Below are 22,075 nucleotides of genomic sequence, written 5' to 3'. Positions count from 1 at the left end.
CTGCGTTGGATAATACAGAACGCTAGATGAGCAAAGGTTGGATAAGTGAGACTCTACTGTATGTTCTGTTTATAGTACTGAAATTAGTGTACATCTTACAATCAACAGTATCTTAAAATCAAAGAAATACAGTACTAGGAATAGGTGATAATTTTTTTGTTTGTCATCTTCCCCCCAAATTTACAAATTTTGAATGTATGAGAAAACTTGTCCATCCCCAGGGAAGGGCAAGAATTTCATTTTAGAGCTGTTTTGATCACAACCTATCAAAATTCACAAAATGTCAGTTTGGGAGTATATGAATCTTATAAAATTCCAGCCTTTTCAAAGAAGGAGGAAGAAGGAAGCATGCAACTTGGAATATGTTTGTTTCTTTTACAAGAAAAAGTCCTCAGTCAAGTTCCATTTGAAGGAGCAAGCCACAAGTCGCTGTGGTGAGACAATGCTGCCATGAATCAAAACTTTGGCACGTCTATCCCTCCTTCCTAGCTATGCTTAAGGAACGTGGTTTTAATATAAAATTCCACTTCAGGAATGTTCATCCATCAGAAAATGACAAAGGCTTTAGTGTTCCTGAGAGCGCTTATTTACAATGGACTACTTCAATGCCTTCTTATCAGCCTCAGCTCCCACGTCACCCAATATTTCAAGCAGGGTGGCTGAAAAGACCTTTTGATCACACCACCATGCACATGTGCAAAATTACTGCAAGGCGGAGGACAGACAGGCCTCGCAAAGCCATACGTGGTCATATCCAGATGGGCACAGGGATAGTTTCCAGAACAGCAAAAGAGTCTGAAACACATACATTTTGTTTTAGCCCAGCTTTTCGCAAAAACATTTGGGGGGTGAGGAGGAAGTTAAAATTATATCCTCAGCTTCGGGATAGAAACAGAATTTGTAGAAAGCTCCCAAGCAAATTGGAATGTGGGCTTCCTGTCCAGTCAGCCCAATGTCCTATAAGAAACAAAGCAAGTCCTGATTACATTTCAAAGCTTTATCGGGCTCAGATTACATGTTTGAATTAAGTTGAACCCTGCTTCCTTAAAGACATATGCTGTATCTGATGTAATTCCTCTGCAGTGGTTACCTGCCGGAAATTAAAATTGCTGACACTTCAAACACGTCCCTATCCATATTTTCTTTGGACAACGTGCCAAGCTAAACAGCATGCCTTTCAGAGGTCTTAATTTTCCACATTTTAAAAAGCATAATAAAGAATGAGTCTCTTAGTCGGAATCAAATTGCTTGGATCTCTCAAAATTTAACTGAAGTTAGAGACTTCGAATTTAACAAAAGTGAACCAAGGCTCATCAAAGGAAAGTCCCTATACTTTTCCTTCCTCAAAGATTGGAAGCATTACGTTGCTCGGACTATATCCTGATCCCATTAATAATCATACAGACAATTCTGGGAACCTCTTCCACAGCTTCTGCCCCCGCCTCTTCTCATGGAGGTCTGGGGAGGAGGGAATGAGTGTGAAAGAGAACATTGCTTTAATCGTGAACGTGTGAAACACATTCAATTATGTGTTTCATTGCATATCTTCAGGTTAGCTCAAATTAAACAGATCTGAATATGCCACTTCCCAAATTTTACCTGTGTGAAAGTTTATGTTTTGACAAATTTGGCTTTTAGTACTTTCTGAAATCTTGTGAATATTATAGATGTGAAGTGTCTTTTTCTGTATTACAGATCTTAAATTTTTAGATGGATGGATGGTTTCCTTGAAGTGACTGGCTTGACCTTGAAGGAGCTGGGGGTGGTGACAACGGTCGACAGGGAGCTCTGGCATAGGCTTGGACTGAATGAATAAACATCATCAACGTTTTTAGAAAGGAGGGAAGAACACTTTTCAGGGTGCTAATCTCCAAAGGCCCTAAACCACATGAATCCCACTAGAATTACTGAGTAATTAGTTTAGTGTCCTGGTTACTCTTCAATCCTTATTCTCTTTCCTTCAAGGTCCTTTACCATGGAGGATCATTTAATTAGTAACACATGATTAATTAATTCTAGGGAATGATTTAAGTTGAAATTCCGACTTAAATCATTTTGTTTTAAAATAAATTTAACCATGTCTTCTTCCTGTTAGCGTGTTGATGAGATCTTTCTTGAGACAGGAATTATCCAAAATTGGATGGAGCCAACTTCCATGATTTTGGTCAATGTCCTCGCATTTTATATGCTCTCTCGCATCATTGGGCTGGTGCTGAGAGAAGCAGGCAGGCAAAGAAAAGGGGGAGGAACAAGCTTTCAGCAACAGCATAGAAAGGATGGAGAACAGCCTCATATATATCACTTTATCTTTGCAGTCTCAAAATCCTTTCCCTTGTAAATGGGGCCTTATAAAGTAATAATAACACAATAGGAATCACAATTACCTATAGACATCTGGCCCTCCAGATGTTTCTAGACTCGTTTTCATCAGCCCTAGACATCATTGCCAACGGTGAGGTCTGATGGGAATTGTAAATGAACAACTTCTGGAAAGCCACCAAGTCTCCTCCACCCATATTTTATAGGCAGGTATTTTACATAACACATGCATTATAAATAAATGTACTTTGACCTGCTTGTCCAGTGTGTGCCCAACCTGATGTAAATACAGTGTTCTCTCAATGATTTTTATAAAGGTTTTTCACATTCTTGTTTTATGAATGGGAAGCTGAAATTTAAAAAGCAGGATTTGCTCAAGGCTAACATTTTGAGTTTCAGGCTGAGTTAAGATTTGGACACCCATCTTTCCAAGGTTACGTCAGATACTTAAATTAATGGTCTATACCAGGATTCATACAGAAGACGACTATTTTGAAGAAGAATTTACCAGACTTAGATTATGATGGAAATGCACCCTTTTCCATTTCACTAAGCACTAGAACCAGCGATGTAATCTGTATAGAACTATTTTAAGGTTTTGAGAAGGAGACACAGTGTGCAATTTAAGCACCAACAATGAAGCTGACAGCAGCGTTGGAAATGCACCCCTCAGGCCATGCAAGTGGCCTCATGCTGGCAGAGGGTTATGTAAGCAGAGATCTCCAGACTGTTGTTGGGGGGGGGGGGGGGGGTCATGGGGAGAAGAGCTATTGGTAAAACAGGTAGACTGGGCAGAATTCATCTAGGGGGAGAAAAATAGCTTATATAATTCCCACAGAAAGCTTCCATCTTAAAATACAGGCTACAATCTGAAAGCAAAAATCTCATAAGGCACAATGCATTGTAGACAAAAAGTGTAATATCCTTGTTCAACTTGAAAATTTTCATTAAGAACACAGCACTCTTAATTCTAGAAAACATACTGTAGAAGGAAATACACATTGCTGTCAAATCACTTCATTGGTAAACACCTGATTAAGTTCTCAAGTTTTATCACATCCTCTTCTTTACACAAAACAATTGTTAACAGACTACAATTCAAACATTTTTTTCAAATCTTAGGAAGCCAACTTATGGACTCAAAGTCTTGTCTTTGTGCTCTTGTGAGTTGATTGCAAGATAGGAAAGGATCAATTCAAATTCCAGCAAGCATGGTGTTTTTATACTACTTTTGATTTAAAATATTGTGTATTCTGGACTCAATTGCTAGTCCCATCTAGAGCAGATCCTTAGAATGCATGGTGCTAAATGATAAATCATTTATATACATTTTATGGAATCAATGACAATTCTAGTTAAAATCAGTAATTGGTTTGAAGACACCATCTTTTATTCCCATTACAGAATAGCAAGAAGCTATGGGGATAGGGGAACTGCTAATATTGAATTCAAATCAATGTCTGTACAATTGGAGGTAATGCCAAAGCACTATATAAAAGAATTCCGGGCAAAAACCAGATGTTAACTTCTATCCATAATGCATTTATTGGTGACCAAATGCAGCCAAGTGAAAATATATATAGTTGTGGTGCAATGATAAACTGATTTTCCAGACTGTGACACTGCAGGTGCCAAAATATTTGTATTGAATCAGAGTCATATGATTCCACTAAGTAAATCTGAAGCTTTCAACAGATATTATTCCTAAGTGTCAGGCATTCCAAACTGTAGGTATATATCTCAAACTTTTCTACAGCTAGATCAGACTATCGCTTATTTTAGTGAAGGCTTTGAATGACCATCTTCCCTACGCTGGTGCCTCTACCTAATGTGGCCATTAGGAAAATACTTTATTTGGTCACAATAAAGTACAATATTTGTGGGAGAAAATCCTAGCACTACTTTTTACAAAACTTTCATTGTCTATCAAATTTGCTTTTCGTGAAAGAGTTGCACGGACGGTCTCGATTAGGCTCCCAATGAAAAGTGAGCTCTCAGATAACAGTTCTCTGAATGTATATATTATTTCCGCAACAAACCAACTAGGATGAGATAAATGGGCCTGTGTTTATAACATCATAGAAAGATATCATTTCAAAGAAACATTATCTCTTAGCGCCACTAGGAAGTTGGAGAGGACAACAACTCCCAGAATCCCATCAAGACCATTGGATAAGATGGCTGGAGGATTCTATGAAGTTTAGTAAACAAAATAATCTGAGTTCTCTGCCATTTAACTAAAAGTTGAAATGGTAAGTTAGCCATTTGTGACCTTCCTGGATTTTATGAATTTGGCCCTCCATGCTATGCAGAACAGGGTAGTTACACTGGAAAAGGGGAACATTCCTGTTGGGTGAGGCTCCATTAATATTATTGCCACTGATAGAAGGAATAACACATAAGCACGATAACACAGATCCAATGTCAGTGGTTCTCAACCTGTGGGTCCCCAGATGTTTTGGCCGTCAACTCCCAGAAATCCTAACAGCTGGTAAACTGGCTGGGGTTTCTGGGAGTTGTAGGTTAAAAACACCTGGGGACCCCAAGCTGAGGACTACTGTAATATGTGCTAGGAAATACACAAGTTCGGAACATAAATCAATATATTACCAATTTCTTGCTTACCTTTGAATTTCCCCTATTATTAAATTTTATCCTTACTATATGTTTGTAACCTATGTATGTTTTGAACATGTTTGTGAAGAGGAGATACCTTAACATAATGCATAAAGTTCAATTCATACAAATTCAATACACATCTCTCACAATTTCCATCTGAAAGGAACAACATGCCACTGTGAATTATTATTTTTTATTATTCAATTTATTTTTAAATGATACATTTTCTGTATGCATTAAAGGTAAAAATTTAACAATTCTATTTTATTTGGGCAGGAGGGAAGGTGAGTCGATGTAAAGCTACATTAAAAACTGGGAACACATCCTGGCAGGCCTAAAAGGAAAATGAAGTCATCAATACATTTTTTAGGACAATATCCCCATACAAAATTGATCCAGGTTCTCTGCTACATGAAAGATCTATTGGGAGCCTTGAACTCACAACTGTTCTCACCTTCTGCTTTTGCACACAGCAGAGTACAAACTGATAGAATCTACCTTTAATGTTAAACAAACAATTTCCCTGTGATGTCTAAACTCAAAGAACTATGATCTCTTTAAGGTAAACTACAGTCAACCCTCCACATTCATTGGGGTTAGGGGCGTAGGGCCTCCATGAAGTGAAAAACTGCAAACAAATAAATTGCTATTTTCTTATCTGAGAGAACACCTCTCTAGGCATTTCTATGTCTTCCAGTATGACTCTGTGTTGACTTCTGCTGGGAACTGACTATAGACTTGCACAGGGGAACTTAAGATGTTCCTAGAGTCATGTTTTTTCTTGAAATCACCTTTAACATGACCAGAGGAAGCTGATCACAGAAAGTCCTAGACAGAACATTTAAATTAAATCCGTAAATAATCGAATTCGTAAAAGTCATAATTGCAAATGTGGATGACTGCACAGCTAACAAGCCGCGATAGTTTCACTTTAGTTTTGTCTTAATTAGAATTAATTAAACAAAGTATTCCTCCCTGAGTTCAGACACCACAAGGAACTGTGGTTAGTTTTAAAGTGAAACCAGATGTGTCCTTTCTCTTTCTCATAAAAGGGGAAGGAGGAAGAAACAGAGGAAGAGCCAGTCTGACCAAGGCTCCCCATGGCTTGCTCATAAAATCAACAAGAAACCATTGATTCCCTATTAACTCTGAACCCAAGACCAAGTTGCAACATAAGACAATCACTGAACAATTCCGAAGGCCACTTTAAAGTCAAAGGTGAGAAAATCAGGTGATAAACAAAAGAAAAAAAAGGAAACATTAACCTAATGCTCTGCAAACTTTAGGATTCCAAAAAAGTCTGTTTTGCCTACATGTGTCCTCGTCTTGTAGTTCAAAAAACATCCAGGCATCACTTGGGCAACGTCCTTGCAGACAGCCAATTCTCTCACTCCAGAAGCAACTCTGGTTGCTCCTGACACGGAAAAAAAGTTCAAAATTTGCATTCTTGTAATTAGAACAGGGATTCCCACAGACAGGTATCAAGATAAATAACATTCTGCAACATATCAGACTCTCCCCAGTTTAATCTATTACAAAAAGGAAACAGTTTTGCTGTCATTGTTTTCTTTGAATGGTCTGAAAAAGGATTTAAGTCACAAAAAATATCCAGCACGTCCAGCCACTGTTCACTTTGTCCAAGGTGACATGGAAAACCATACAAACTTGAACAAAGCTTATAGTCTAAGCAGCTACAACCCCAGGCAGCCTGCAATTTCCATCACTTTTTAAACATTTTAATTGCTATGTGAGAACTGGCAGAAAAACCTTCCAGTACATTATGAATCAGGGCCAACAGACATGGCCATGTAATTAGACACTGCAATGCCATACACATTTGCTTGCAAGAAATTTCCATCACCTTCAGTGGGTGGAATTCTTAGGCTTAAATCCAACTGCTGGTCTCAACTAGAGTAGATTCACTCAATCAGCTGCTGAATGAGAAGTCGATGGGTATGCAAATGTCACAGATTCAATTATTTTCCTCTAATTGAGGCCAGCAATTGGATTTAGGATTCAACTGAAGAAAATCTGTCAGTTCCACTTTCTAAGGCATTGAAATGTTGCAATTCTAATAAAAAAATGATTGAAATAAACATTCTCATCCACTCCTGCTTTAATGTTTATGACTGACGAGCCTTCCAAATTCCATTTTGCACAACAGCCAGCCCTTATGGGTTAAACGTCTGAAGGGTTGATTAGTATGTTCTTGCTAGGAATCTGTAGGTCCCCCACTGTGACTCTATGATAAACTTCAGTAGAGATACTCTGAAAGATCTAGATTCTTAGATACCTGGTCCTAGACAAAATAGTGGGGTCCCCTGCCCCCAATTCTTGCAAAAGTAGAGGGCCTAATGTATACTGACAAGTATTGAAATAACTCTGAGATGCCTAAATGTGTGGCTCTTGACTATGGAAAGAAAGCTAATGTAATTAGATAGGAAGTAAACGTGATGACATGGGCCAGCTTCTACAATCTGGTACATGCCTAATGTTTTGGATTGCAAGTATCATCATCCTTGACTAATGGTTAAGGTCAATGAGCACCAAGGGGGGGGGGCTGGTATTACTCAGAGATCTGGAGCATTCTTTAAGAAGAAGAAAAGAATATCCTTTACAAATGTATTAAAAGTGAACTGCTGTGGAATCTCTATAAACTGTACAGCAGCCCCATTGCTATTCAAAATATCATTTTATTCTCTGCAAAGTCATCAGGCATGCACTTCATGTCATACAAGAGGGATCAGTCAGTCAGCGATCCATCAAGATCCAGTTATGTAAGCAGCTCACTGGACTAAAACATCCCTAAACTGCGCACGAAGGAGGCACATCACCATAAGAGTAGTATGTTGACTTTGTGTACAGATTCTGCTAATTCACCAATACTACAAAGGTTTCTGGAACACATCGAATCATTTTTGAAGACCATGTTGAGGAAAACTGGCTTGCAAACCAAGTCCCATGAGGCACACATTTTCTAAAATTCACCTGCAGAGCTCCATTCTTCCAGAGTCCTCCATTGCATCCATATAGCTTGCTTAAAAGAGGCAATTTTCTAGCTCCTTCTTCTACAAACAGCCTATGCATTTATATAGCTTTGAACTTCACAAGAAAGTGAACTAGTCATCCTTGAAAAGAGGCAACTCGATTTTAGCAGTGAAACTCCACCGCCTGACAAACAGAACAGGGTGGTTTTGGGTTGGTTTTTGTTTTTTTGCCCCAACTTCTACAGAAACCGATGGCTTTAGCAGCAGATATAGTTGTAGGATATTGTCTTTGCACTCTGAAATACAGATTTTGAGCTAATGTAGCTCTTGATATCAGACGGCATCTTTTCAGAAATTATTTTCTTTTTGTGGCCTCTGCAAAATCCACTATACGAAACAGCAGTACTTTTTCCACCAAGATTTGGAAAGGTTTTTCATTTTGTCCGGAGTCCTGCTTTTAGATTTCTTTGGCTGTTGCTGGCTATCCGAATACTGAATGCCGGCAACAATGGCTGCGTCAAAGACTTCTTTGAGGTTTTTCTGAGTCAGAGCGGAGCACTCAATGTAAGAGGTGCCTTTTATTTCCTCAGCACAGAGCCTGGCGGCCTCCTCTGCCACAGGCTTCTCTTTGCATTTGTCCAGCTCAATGAGGACTTTAACATCCTCCCGGAGGTCCGACTGGGTCCCCACGAGAATAATCGGTGCTTTGGGGCAGTGGCGGCGGATTTCAGGCACCCACTTTTCACTCACATTCTGGAAAGAGGAAGGGCTCACAACGCTGAAGCACAGCAAAAAGATGTCTGTGTTGGTGTAGCAGAGTGGCCGGAGTTTGTCAAATTCATCCTGCACAAAAAGAAAAAGCAACATGAATTCAGAGAGACAGTTTGCTCAGCAACAAGAGCGCCATCAATGCTCTACAATGCAAAACATGGGAAAAACCGTCCAACTTGTCATATTTGAAGGAATTATCATGTTAACTCACGGTCGCTTGCTTCCCGCAAAGGACTGGATTGCAAAATGAATCAAATTTCTTTTTGAGGCAGCAAGCTGATACACACAGCTATTCCCAAACAACTCCTAAATGTGAACTTCCCACCCTGACAGGCAAGCTTTGCAAAGGAAAGAGGAATTACGATGTGCCAAGCATGAGACCCACTTCCTGCATGATTGGCACAATCCCAGAAGGTCCGGCCCTCATGATTCTGCTGACCATATAGTTTAGCCATACAGAAGGAATACTGGAATGAAGGCAGAGTATGTAGCATTAGGTGCTGTGCACAAACAGGAAATGGAACTGGCTCAAGAAAATGGCTTTTGTGTAACTTGCACATGGGAGTCCTCAAATATTAGTACTGGGTTGAATTTCACTTAGTATTTTCATTAATAATCCTGAAAAGGCAGCAGGAGTATGCTGGTGTAGTCTACATGTGATAAGCAGACTTAGAAAATGTAATATAAATACGTAAAGGACGGAAGACCATGAAAGGGTGAATTGCCCACAATCCAGCAGTGTCTGTTTCCAACTGTTCCAACACTGAGGCATAAACTGGCCAAGAAATCATTTGTATACCACTCACATTTAGCCTAATACTTTGATGGAAATAACTCATTGATTAACTGCTAAATTTAGTCCAGTGGGTCCCTGATAAGTACAGGGGCTTTGTTCCAGGACATACATACACGGACACATACCAAAATCTGTGGATGCTCAAATCCCATTACAGTGTTCCCTCCCTACTTTGCGGTTCTCTTTTTGCTCCCTCACTGCTTCACTGGGGTTTTTTTTAGCGGCAGTGCCTGTCAGTTTCCCTTTTGCGCATGCGCCCTCCCTCTCGTCGGCGTCCAGCTAGGCCCGTCTGGATGCCAACGAGAGGGAGGCACATGTGCAAAAGGGAAACTGGCAGGCACCGGAGAGGAGGCCGCCAAGAAGAAGCGCAGGAAGGAGGCTTGCGAAGGGGAGAAAGGCCACCTAACTACTAATATAATGTGTATAGTGTTCCCTCACTACTTCGCGGTTCACTTTTTGCGGATTCGCTATTGCGCGGTTTTTCAATAAACTCTAAAAGACTATTATAAATCATAAAAAATTACAATTTACAGCCTAAGGAAGGGAGGAGGGAGAAGCCAAAGGGAGAGAAAAGTAGCCCAATCGGCAACAGGAGGAGCAGGAGGCGATTTATCAACACATGATTGGTTGATAAAGACTTAAAATAGTGTATAACTACTAAAATAATGTACAAATATTAAAATAAATATAGTGTCCCTACTTTGCGGATTTTCACTTATTGCGGGTGGTCCTGGAACGTAACCCCCGCGATAAGTGAGGGAACACTGTATTTTCAATGGCACAGTAAAATGGTACTCTTTATATAAAATTGCAAAATCAAATTTTGCTTTTTGAATTTTTTTGGGAGGGGTATTTGAAAACCGTGGAAGTAGAATCCATTTATATGAAATTCGTGGATACACAGGGCTGGCTTATTCAAAACGAATCTTTTGGATCCCAGGGCAGACAGTTGGGGTTATAGTTGAGAAGAACAAAATAAGAATGGAAATAAAACCAAAGTACATCTTTTGATATTGTGGTAGACACACATCCTGCAAATTTAGGGTTGGAAAATTGGAAACAAAGCACTAGTGTTGGGACTATGTATCTATGGAGTGCAAGCCTTTGCTAGGATAGTCTCTGCAGCAATACTCCTGAGAAAGTCCAAAGGTGAGGTGGCTATGTTGATCCTTAAGTATTTCTAGGTTTTTTGTACTCTATCTACCAAGTTTTTTACAAGAACAGGTAAAGCCATCTCCAAATATTTCAGAATACATAACAATATCATAGGTGATCACTTGTGTCCGAGTATGATTGTCTTCCAGAGGTAGAGTCTTGGCAGTAGGTCTGTAAATGACTATCATATAGATCCACATGGTCTTTCACACTGAGGACATTGATAAGAATACATAACTGTTGTGAAAATCCATTTCCCTTCCAGCTACCATATTGTAGCTAAACTGAGAGGAAACAGGTGAGTACAAGAAGGGTGGAAGGTAATGCCATATTTCCCGAAGATAAAAGGGTCTGCAAGCCTTAATTCCCTGACACCACTGCTGTCAAGTAAGGGAAGGCTGGTCTAGACCTCCTCTACATCCTATCTTAATTCTGGGGATTCTGTGGCCTGGAACATTTATTTATTTTTGAAAATCTCTTTGCTCTTTGAAAATCTACTTATGACCTGTTCTTCCTGGAGTCCTTGCACTGTGATTCCATCAGGCTGATTTGTGACAGAACTGGTGAATGAATGGCCTGTTTTCAAAGGGGACAGGGGCAGTGGCCGAGAGCACCTTTTGACCTCCTTCACTCTAGCCAAGGCAGCTCAAGACTTGTTGATCAATGTGGCTTGTTGACTTTGTGGGTGCAAAAAGGTCATGCTTTTGCATGATCAACAAGCATCAGTGGAGATTTTATACTAAATCCAGACAAACCTTGTCATACCGTGTTTCCCCGAAAATAAGACAGTCTTATATTAATTTTTTGCTCCCAAAGATGCACTAGGTCTTATTTTCAGGGGATGTCTTATTTTTCCATGAAGAAGAATTCACATTTATTGTTGAACCAAAAAATTAGCATTTATTATATACTGTACAATAGTTGTCATCACAAACCAGCATAACCAGACAAACTGTGAATCCTATCAAGAATTTTTTGTTACTACCAATATTTCCATGTACAACACTCCATGGTACGTACATTTACCGATCCTGCATGCTCTAGTGTTCTGTTCGGCAGGCATGCTTCCAAACAAAAACTTTGCTAGGTCTTACTTTCGGGGGAGGCCTTATATTTAGCATTTCAGCAAAACCTCTACTAGGTCTTATTTTCTGGGGATGTCTTATTTTAGGGGAAACAGGGTAGCAAGTAAGGATAAATTCTAGCATAAAGGGAGCATACATAATTATTTGTGAGTACAGCTATATTGTGAATTAATGCAATTTGACACCATTTTATCTGTCATGCTATGGAATCCTAGGATTTGTAGTTTGCAGTCCTTTTTGACAAAGAAGGCCAAAGATCTTGTAAAACTACAATTCCCATGATTCTACATGCCATAACAACAACATCAACAACTACATCAACAACAATAACTTTATTTATACCCTGTCCCATCTTCCCAAGGGGAATCGGAGCGGCTTACAACAATCAAAATAAAACAATGATAGTACAATAATAAACCAATAACCGATTGGGTTATTTGTTTGCTATTACAGTGGTGTCAAACTACACTAATTCTACAGTGCAGGTGTGCCCAGCGTTGGAAGAAACCAGTTTACAGTCCAGTTGAGTTTGCAGTTTTAGATTCATATTTATTATTCCCACATATTTGAATAAGTTACACTTCAGACCCTTTGATCACTATGAATAAAAGACATTTTATGTCCCCTGCCCCCTATCCTGCCTCTTCCTGACTCAACCCTGTCACTGGTAACTCTTTCTGCAGATCAATACCCCACCTCGTTTGTGGATTCAACCTACTATTCCAGGAAAGAAGGCTATCTAATAACAACAGGGAAATTTGCAACATAGCGCCCTTAAAGACCATGAGAGGTTTCCCAAGAACTGCAGGTGAGGAAAGAAAATGGAGGCAAAGATTAACACTTTGCTTTCATGCTGACAGGAGAATCAAAACACAGCAGTCACTGCCTCAAAAAAAAAAAGCCAAACAAAACAGATTTAGGTCTGCTGAGGTGGCATTTTAATTAAAATTCAGCATGTTCCTCAGAAGATCTTAAATTAACAACTGCAAGGAGAAAGCACAATCTGAAATCCCCCTTGTTGCCAAACTAGCACTTGCATGTTAATTTTGGGTAAGGGGTATGAGATCCTGATTTTCAAGCTCCTGAATAAGCAGCTCTATGGCACACACAGTTCAAGAAATCACTCCCATGGGCCCCCCCTTTCCACATGAATACATTTCTTTTCAGGGGCACTCACAAAGGGAAGCAGAGGTTTAGGAAAAAGACAAGAATCGTGGAAAGCAGGGATCATTAGCTCACTTGCTTTACAACCTTAAGCCCCTCCGGAAGCAAGCAAGAGCCAAAGAGCCTTGACCCTGGGCCAAGAAGGCAGGGCGAGAACCAGAGCAAGCTGTACCCCCACACTGCAGCTGGGTGCTTCTTCTGCAAGGGCTGGCATTGCAAATATTTGCCCAGTTAAAGAGCACACAACCTCACTGCCAAATGGAACAATCGATACTGCAATTGATGATGTCATGCCACTAAAAAATGGATTTTTTTGTCAATTAGGCAAGAGGTGAATCATACAGGTGAAATTGCAGGACTCTAGTAGAGAGTGTAGACCAGGCAGAACAAACTTTGGCCCTCCAGGTGTTTTAGACTGCAACTCCCAGAAATCCCAGCCTGCTTGCCAGCTGTTAGGAATTGTGCGAGTTGAAGTCTAAAACACCTGGAGGGCCAAAGTTTGCCCATGCCTGGTATATACTGTATCACAACTGCATTGCAACCAAATGTGCTATCACTATAGTCACCACAAAGTTCAGAGCCCTAACAGATCACAAGCCAAAGCATGTCTCCTTTTAAAAGGGAAACAGTCTGCTGAATTTGCATGGTGTGGCTAGTACTTGCATTACTCTGGTAACAAAGGAGCTGCTGCTGCACTGCTCCTTCCCTTGTCTCTAGGTTAATTGAGAAGACCACACACAAGCCTTTCCCAGTACAAGCAAGGTGATCTTGGGACAACTGTTTACAGCAAATATGGGCATAGAGCTACAGGAAGGGTTCCTGTTGCATCCTAAGTTTCTCATATCATTTTGGGAAATGGCCCAGGAACATTGCAAGCTCAGGTATAGTTCCAGAACCCTCTTTGGAACAATGAGTGGGCTCAACTGTTAAAGCATCAGAAAATAGTAAAGGGCAACAGGAAGAAAACTGATCTGACAAAGCTAAACATCACAGACATCTCTTAACAGAGAGTTGAGAAGTCTTCTTCAAAGGACTTCAGACTTTACTTTCTAGCACAGCTCCACCCACCCACCCTGTGTTAATGTAAATGAGAAGCTGAAATGTTTAAATTAATCAAGTAGTATTACATACTGACCTGGCCGGCTGTGTCACAAAGCTGGAGTCTCACTGGTCGGCCATCTACGGACACAACAGCTGAATTAGAAGAAAAGGAAGGGGGAAAAACAAGTCAAAACTTTAGCCATTCATGAAGTATTGTGTCTTTCTTCCACAATTTTTTCCATTAACTTTTAAACCAACTGATTTAACAGCCCATGGAGCTGAAAGTCAGTCTCCTCCCCTTCCATTCCAGGGCCTGCTCACAAACCCTTCCACAGTCCCTTTGAGGCTTTTTCTTAATTCATTTTACTCCAACTGGTGAGTAGCAAATTTCAAAAAGAGTCACAAAAAGAGAGCCGTCCCATCCACCCAAGCTGGATTTCCCTCCCCACTGCCCCAACCTGCTCCAAGATTGATTTTCTTGTCACGTTTGTGTTTTCAAAGCCCTGGCACAAAGGGAACCCTGCAACCTCTCCTTGTTTTAAATCACACAGAAGACAATGCAAATATTTACATGCTCTCCCTGGGGAAGCTCCTCTTTTTTTCCTCCCTCACTCCTTTTCAATTTTGAATAGAGAATTTATCATTTCGGGGATTTACAAAAAAGCAAGCATGATGTGTAATCGCAGGCAAAACTACTTGGTGCCAACAAGTCTGTTGGTAAGCTCTTTCCATTGTTTAAAGGCACATTTTGAGGCTTGGTTTGGTTCACTTTTCCTTTTCATGATTTGGCTTACTTTTTCCCTGGTAGGGCTGTGAATGCCCAGCTTTCTGAGCTTTGTTGTTTCAATTTGCAACGGTGCAGGAAATCTTTGCTTCCCTCCAGCGATTTAAAATCAGCAACATTTGACTATAAAGGAGACCCCCTTGCAGTTTTAACAGGCAGCAATAACCTGCCCTGGGAAAAACAAATAAAGGCTCAAGAGCTGTTCTAGGAAATCAAGCATCCAATCATAATCACAAACCTTTGAACACATCTAAGTTCCTCAAAGTATGAATGCTAAAGACTACATTCCCACTGAGCTCTATGAAACTTACTTCCAAATACTGCATGGATTGGATTAGGTTGCAAATCACAGGGATGGAAGGTGGTTTAATGAAGAGGGAGACCACCACAGTGTCAAAGTTGTATAGTTTGACTGGGGATGCATCTACACTGCAGAATTAATGCAGTTTGATACCACTTTAACTGCCATGGCTTAATGCTGAGGGATTATGGGATCTGTAGTTTGGTAAGAGACGAACATTATTTAGCACTTAAGATTGAAGACCTTGAAAGCTACAAGCTACTGTGTGGATGCATTCTAGGACTCTGGAGACCTCCAACTTGGTCACAAAAATCCTGAGCATGTCACACTCAGGTCCCTTCTACACTGCCATATAATCCAGATTATTTGCTTTGAACGGGAGTATATGAGTCAACTGCGGAAATCCTGAGTATATCATACTCTCAGGTCTCTTCTACACTGCCATATAATCCAGATTATTTACTTTGAACGGGAGTATATGAGTCTATCGAGAAAATCCTGATAATCTGGATTTTATATGGCAGTGTAGAAGGGGCCTCAGAGGAAGGCAATGGCAAAACCCCTCTGAACAAATGTTGACAAGCAAACTTCATTTAAAAGTTCATGTCACTTGATGATTTATAGAGGCCTATGAATTTCATAGGGTTTTTTTTAAGGCAAGGGATACTCAAGAGGTGGTTTTGCCAGTTTCTTCCTCTAAAATATAGCCGACAGCTCCTGGGATTCACTTTAGAGTGACATAATGTGGAAATGACCTGAAAATACACAAGGACAACAAAGACCACCTCGGGTGACTCAAGGATTAAAGACCCTATTCCTCAAAGCAGGCCTCATTTGACATTACAACAAAGAACAAGCCTCTGCATCTCTTCAGCTCAACTAGGTAATTTCTGTAATGCCTGGGGGATACCTGAATATATGGAAATCCACACACGCACACAAAAGGATACGTATTGGCCAACATACATTTTGATGCCACAAATGTTAGACTTGTTTTGGAATATGTTTGACCTACTGATTCCAAATAATGACACCAGTTTTCCTCTAGTTTTTGAGATACAGAACATATGCCATCTACTAGTCGCCATCTGCTCACCCATAGAAAACCATGATAATCATAACTAAGAAACTAGAGCTGATGTGATACATTCAATGCAATTTTCTGATATTAATGTGCCTAATTCCAGGCACAGGGCTTTAAATGGGTTGCTGCGAGTTTTCCGGGCTGTATGGCCATGTTCCAGAAGCATTCTTTCCTGATGTTTCACCCACATCTATGGCAGGCATCCTCAGAGGTTTGTGGGGTATGTTGGAAACTAGGCAAGTGGGGTTTATATATCTGTGGAAGGTCCAGGGTGGGAGAAAGAAGTCTTGTCTGTTTGAGGCAGATGTGAATGTTTCAATTGGCCACCTTGATTAGTATTGAATAGCGTTTCAGCTTCAAGGTCTCGCTGCTTACTGCCGGGGGAATCCTTTGTTGGGAGGTGTTAGCTGGCCCTGACTGATTCTTGCCTGGAATACCTGTTTTCTAAGTGGTGTTCTTTATTTACTGTACTGATTTTAGAGTGTTTTTAAAATACTGATTGGCAGATTTTGTTCATTTTCATGGTTGATGGGTACTGTAACTGTGTTCATTTTAGATTGAACTGTTTTTACTGCTGTTTTATGATATTGTTTTTATTGGTTCATGTTGTTGTATGTTGTTTTGACAACTGGCTGTTTTGTACATGCTGAAAACCACCCTGAGTCCTCTCGAAGAGAGGGAGCGGTATATAAATAAAGGTTCATTATTATTATTATTATTCCTCCTTTCTGTTGAAATTGTCCACCAGCTTGTGGATTTCAATGGCTTCTCTGTGTAGTTTGACCTGGTAGTTGTTAATGTCCAGGATTTCTGTGTTCTCAAATAATATGATGTGTCCAGGTTGGTTCAAGCATTCAACAACAACACAGGGCTTTAAATGCTTACCAATCACCCTTCAGCAATATGAGCCTATCTTTTCTGCAAAAGGTGAAGTCATGCCAGAAATCCCAATCCCCCAAAAGTGAAGACAACAGAAATGATTATGATCTGGCAGCTTCTCACTTATCAATCTCATTTGAAAAAGTGGGGAGTCTGACAGGGGTGATTTAATTACAACCACTGATGAGGCAAAGAGCAGAAAGCCATCCATCCACGCTGGTTTTCTGTATTTTTTTTTAAATCAATGGAGAGCGAGATACATGGAGGATGGTGGGGGAAGGGGAAAAGGCTGGGAAAGGGGCTTACGTTTTCACCCTTCTAAACCCAACTAAAGGGATAAGGATTATAAGACAAGCCAAGAGGATTTTCCAAGATGAGAGGAAAGTGTGACGTTCTGGGGAAAATAAGGACTTGCATGATCCAAGGGCACGACACTCTCAAGATCGGGCCTCTGATCTGGGGACAAATCCAGCCGGCTACGTGCCCATGACCTTTAAGAAATGCCTCTGAAAGTTACACTACAAACATCAAACATCTGCCAAGGATATGCTTCAAGAGTAACACACAACCCATAAGCTGATCTCGCTGCCTTTTAAAGATCCAGGATAGATCTCACCACCTTTTGAAGATCTTTATAAGCTGGGAAAATATTAGGCGCGAATGTTCCAAAAACAGTGGAAGAAGCAACATGCATACAATGGCAGCCTTGGTTTTAATTCTCAGATTTGAACCTATTTGGGATATTTCAATCAATAAATATGCTAAATTTGCATAAAATAAACAAATCCCAATCTCAACACTGCTTTGTATGTCGCATACGACTGAGGGGCAAAAGGAAGGGGCCTGAAGCTGTTAGGAATGGTGGGAGTTGAAGTCCAAAACACCTAGAGGGCCCAAGTTTGCCCATGACTGTTTTACAAGGTCCTTTATTTAGCTTTCTCTGTCAAAAGAGTGGTGGTGCTGCACCAAACTAACAAATCCCATGATTCCTTTTAGCCCTGGCAGTTCAAAGTCATGATGAACTGAATTAATTCTAAAGTGTAGATGAACACCATTGTCCACTTTCCCTTCTACCAGTCTCCCCACCCACGCTGAGGAATTACAACGAAGTAAAGTACAATAATCAAACGGAGAAAGCGGGAAATCTCCATTCAAGCCAGGCAATTGTTTCCCGGCTGCAGAACTAAAACCAAGGGGGAACCGCCCCTTTGGAAAAGGAGTTGCAAGAGCTCAAGAGTACATCTCCTATTAGAGAATGAATGCAGTCTAGACCCGGCTTTAGCGGCTTAAGCTGCCAGTCTCCTGGGATTTGTACTTTGGTGAGGCGCCAGTGCTCTTTGGCAGAGATGGCTACAGATCTTGTCAAACTACAACTCCCTAGGCCTTGAAACATAGCAGTTCAAGAGGTGTGTAGTTGAAGGCTTTCATGGCCAGAATCAATGGGTTGCTTTAAGTTTTCTGGGCTGTATTGCTGTGTTCCAGGAGCATTCTTTCCTGATGTTTCGCCTGCATCTATAGCAGGCACCCTCAGGGGTTGTGAGGTCTGTTGGAAACTAGGCAAGTGGGGACTACTTCAACCAGAGTAATTGCAGATTAATCCAACCAGAGACGTCAGCCATAGCTGAGCACTTGATGAACCAACCTGGGCACAGCATATTATTTGAGAACACAGAAATTGTGGATCACTCTAACAACCGCCATGTCTGACTACAAAGAAAAGCCACTGAAATCCACAAGAAGGACAGTTTCAACAGAAAGGAGGAAACCATGAAATGAGCAAAATCTGGCTATTGGTATTTAAAAAAAACTCTAAAATCTGGACATTAAATAAAGAACACTCTGAAAACAGGGGAATTCCTGACAGAAAACAATTAGGGTCAGCTAACACCTCCCAACAAAGGATTCCCCCAGACAGGAAGCAGCTAGGCTTTGAAGCTGCAAGGCCATTCAATGCTAATCCAACCAGAGAAGACAGAAGTCATGCTACCCTTCTATTCTGCCTTTGTCAGACCACACCTGTATACTGTGTCCAATTCTGGGCACCACAGCTGAAGGGAGATGTTGACAAGCTGGAAAGTGTCCAGAGGAGGGAGATTAAAATGATCAAGGGTCTGGAGAACAATCTGTATGAGGAGCAGCTTAAAGAGCTGGGCATGTTTAGCCTGCAGAAGAGAAAGCTGAAAGGAGACATGATAGCCATGTATAAATATGGGAGGGGAAGTTATAAGGAGGGAGCAAGCTTGTTTTCTGCTGCCCTGGAGACTAGGACGCGGAACAAGAAACTACAAGAAAAGAGATTCCACCTGAACATCAGGAAGAACTTCCTCACTGTGAGAGCTGTTCGGCAGTGGAACTCTCTGCCCCAGAGTATGGTGGAGGCTCCTTCTTTGGAGGCTTTTAAGCAGTGCCTGAAGGTTTGTGTGTGTGTGTGTGTGTGTGTGTGTGTGTGTGTGTGTGTGCTTTGAATGCGATTTTCCTGCTTCCTAGCAGGGGGTTGGACTGGATGGCCTACGAGGTCTTTTTGACTCTGATTCTATGAATTCCAGACATGAAACAATCAGGGCCAGCTAACACCTCCCAACAAAGGATTCCCCCATACAGGAAGCAAACCAGACCTTGAAGCTGAAAGGCTATTTAATGCTAATCAAGGTGGGCAATTGCAACATTCACACCTGCCTCAAGCAGACAAGAGTTCTTTCTTTCTTTCTCCCACCCTGGACATTCCAGATATATAAACCCCACTTGTCTAGTTTCAAAGAGACCTCACCACCTCTGAGGATGCCTGCCACAGATGCAGGCGAAACGTCAGGCGAGAATGCTTCTGGAACATGGCCACACAACAACACAGGAAAACTCCCAGCCACCCAGTTCGAGAGGTGTTGAAAACCGCATTCACTCTAGTGCAGGTGCACCCAAAGAATCGCGCGGCAGGGAATTGGGGGTCTAGGAGGGAGGGTTGAGTTTTCCCTCCGAGAAGCACAAAAGAAGGGATTGCAATTGGGGAGGGGGAGAGAGAGAGAGAGAGAGAGAAAGCGCATGGCGGCCGACCTCCAGCCCTACTTGGGGGTCGCCACGAGGCGGAGGAAAAGAAAGAGGAGGAGGGGGGAGGGAAAGCCCTTCCCGGGAGTCCTCACTCACCGGAGAAATTGTCGAAGGCGGTGGGGATGTACTCGGTGGGGTACCCGTTGGTGGTGTAGCTGACCACCAGGCTGGTCTTGCCCACCGCCCCGTCGCCCACCAGCACGCACTTGAGGCTCCTCCGGGGCTCCGCGCCTCCTCCTCCTCCGGGCCCCGGTCCGCCCCCCGCGCCAGGAGCCCGGCACCGGCTGCCCAAGGCCGCCCCTAGCGCCGCCGCCGCCCGGCTGCTGCGGACCCTGCGCGGGGGCACCGGGGGCACCTCTCCGCCTCCCGCGCCTCCTCCTGCTGCTGCTCCGCCGGGGAGCGGCTTGCTAATGTAGCCGGCTTCTCCTTCCTGCTGCTGCGGCGGCATCCCCTTGGCGAGCCCGCGGGACCACGGGAGACGCGGAGAGCGAGCCACCGGGAACCGCAACGGGGAAGCCGCTCTCCTGCCGCCTTGCGCTGCTGCTGCTGCTCTTAGGGCCGCCGAATGACATAATGATCTCGGAGGGGGCGGGGCCTGCCGGCAGGGGGCGCTCCTCCGCCAGCCAGACACATCGCCCTGGCTCCTCCCCGTTGAGGGGGAGCGCGCTTCCCATTGGCAGGCCCGCTTCCCTTTCGAACGCTGACGATCTCTTCTATTGGTTGGCGGGCGGGCGGGCGTCCTTTAGGCGGCTTCAAAGCCTTCCCCTCTCCTCCTGCCCCTGCAACGTGCTCAGGGAAGTTCAAACCATTTGGAAAGACTGTGGGTTTCCCGGGCTGTATAGCCATGTTCTCCTGACGTTTCGCCCACATCTATGGCATGGCAAGCATCCTCAGAGGTTATTGAGACCTGTTGGAAACTAGGCAAGAAGGCTTTATATATCTGTGGGAGAAAGAACTTTTGTCTGCTTGAGGCAGGTGTGAATGTTGCAATTGGCCAGCTGGATTAGCATTGAATAGCCTTTCAACTTCAAGGTCTGGCTGCTTACTGCCTAGGGGAATCCTTTGTTGGAAGGTGTTACCTGGCCATGATAGATTCATGTCTGGAATTCCAGTTTTCTGAGTGGTGTTCTTCTCTGCCAAAGAGTGCTGGTGAACTCAGGAAACTACAAATCCCAGGATTCCGTAGCATTGAGGCTGACAGTCGAAGGCATTGAAAAGCCTTGCAGCTTCAAGGCCTGGCTGATTCCTTCCTTAATACTGGCTACTATTATTAAAAAAATTCTAAAATCAGGATAGTAAATAAAGAACAGCACTCTGAAAACAGGGGAATTCCAGACAGGAAACAATCAGGGCCAGCTAACACCTCCCAACAAAAGATTCCCCCAGGCAGGAAGCAGCCAGGCCTTGAAACTGCAAGGCTTTTCCATGCTGACCAAGGTGATTGTTTGCAACATTCACACTTGCCTCCAACAGAGACAAGAGTTCTTTCTCCCACCCTGGACATTCCACAGATAAATAAATCTCACTTGTTGAGTTTCAACAGACATCACAACCTCTGAGGATGCCTGCCATAGATGTGGGCAAAACGTCAGGAGAAAATGCTTCTTGAATATGGCCATACAGCCCGGAAAAATTACAGCAATTAAACTATGGACAGTATAAAAATCATACAAACCTCTAAATAAAAGAACCAAGTGCAATTTTAAAAGATTAAAAGCTTTAAAAAACAATTTGTTATACAGTAGTCTCTCACTTACCCAACATAAACGAGCCAGCCGAACATTGGATAAGCGAAAATGTTGGATAATAAGGCAGGATTAAGGAAAAGCCTCGAATTACATTATGATTTTACAAATCAAGCACCAAAACATTGTTTTATAACAAATTGACAGAAAAAGCAGTTCAGTACATGGTAACATTATGTAGTAATTACTGTATTTACTAGTTTAGCACCAAAACATCGCAATGTATTGAAAACACAGAGTACAAAAATATTGACTACTAAAAGGCCAACTGTGTTGGATAATACAGAACATTGGATAAGCGAA

At 42.0% G+C, this 22,075-nt stretch overlaps 1 protein-coding gene across 1 annotated transcript; it reads right to left on the bottom strand.

Annotated features, from left to right (window-relative positions):
• Nucleotides 1-5,115: 5,115 nt before the first annotated feature.
• Nucleotides 5,116-20,747, bottom strand: rhou (ras homolog family member U). The gene is made up of 3 exons (XM_003215864.3): nucleotides 20,124-20,747; nucleotides 14,032-14,090; nucleotides 5,116-8,768 (listed from the first exon to the last, which is right to left on the bottom strand). Exons 1-3 carry the CDS (start codon nucleotides 20,473-20,475, stop codon nucleotides 8,313-8,315), a joined length of 867 nt encoding a protein of 288 aa, XP_003215912.2. The 5' UTR covers nucleotides 20,476-20,747; the 3' UTR covers nucleotides 5,116-8,312.
• Nucleotides 20,748-22,075: the final 1,328 nt, after the last annotated feature.

The sequence above is a fragment of the Anolis carolinensis genome, chromosome 1 (assembly GCF_035594765.1).
Source record: "Anolis carolinensis isolate JA03-04 chromosome 1, rAnoCar3.1.pri, whole genome shotgun sequence".
NCBI classification, from domain to species: Eukaryota; Metazoa; Chordata; class Lepidosauria; order Squamata; family Dactyloidae; genus Anolis; species Anolis carolinensis.
The sequence above is the reverse complement of the archived record's forward strand: the minus strand, read 5'-3'. Positions and strand labels throughout refer to the sequence as shown.

Bases quoted from the DNA above. Each gene is read 5' to 3' on its own strand.
- rhou (XM_003215864.3), bottom strand. From the start codon at position 20,475: ATGCCGCCGCAGCAGCAGGAAGGAGAAGCCGGCTACATTAGCAAGCCG. The intron at 14,091-20,123 runs GTGAGTGAGGAC...CTTCTAATTCAG, and splicing joins CGCCTTCGACAATTTCTCCG to CTGTTGTGTCCGTAGATGGC. The intron at 8,769-14,031 runs GTCAGTATGTAA...CTTTTTGTGCAG, and splicing joins TTTGTGACACAGCCGGCCAG to GATGAATTTGACAAACTCCG.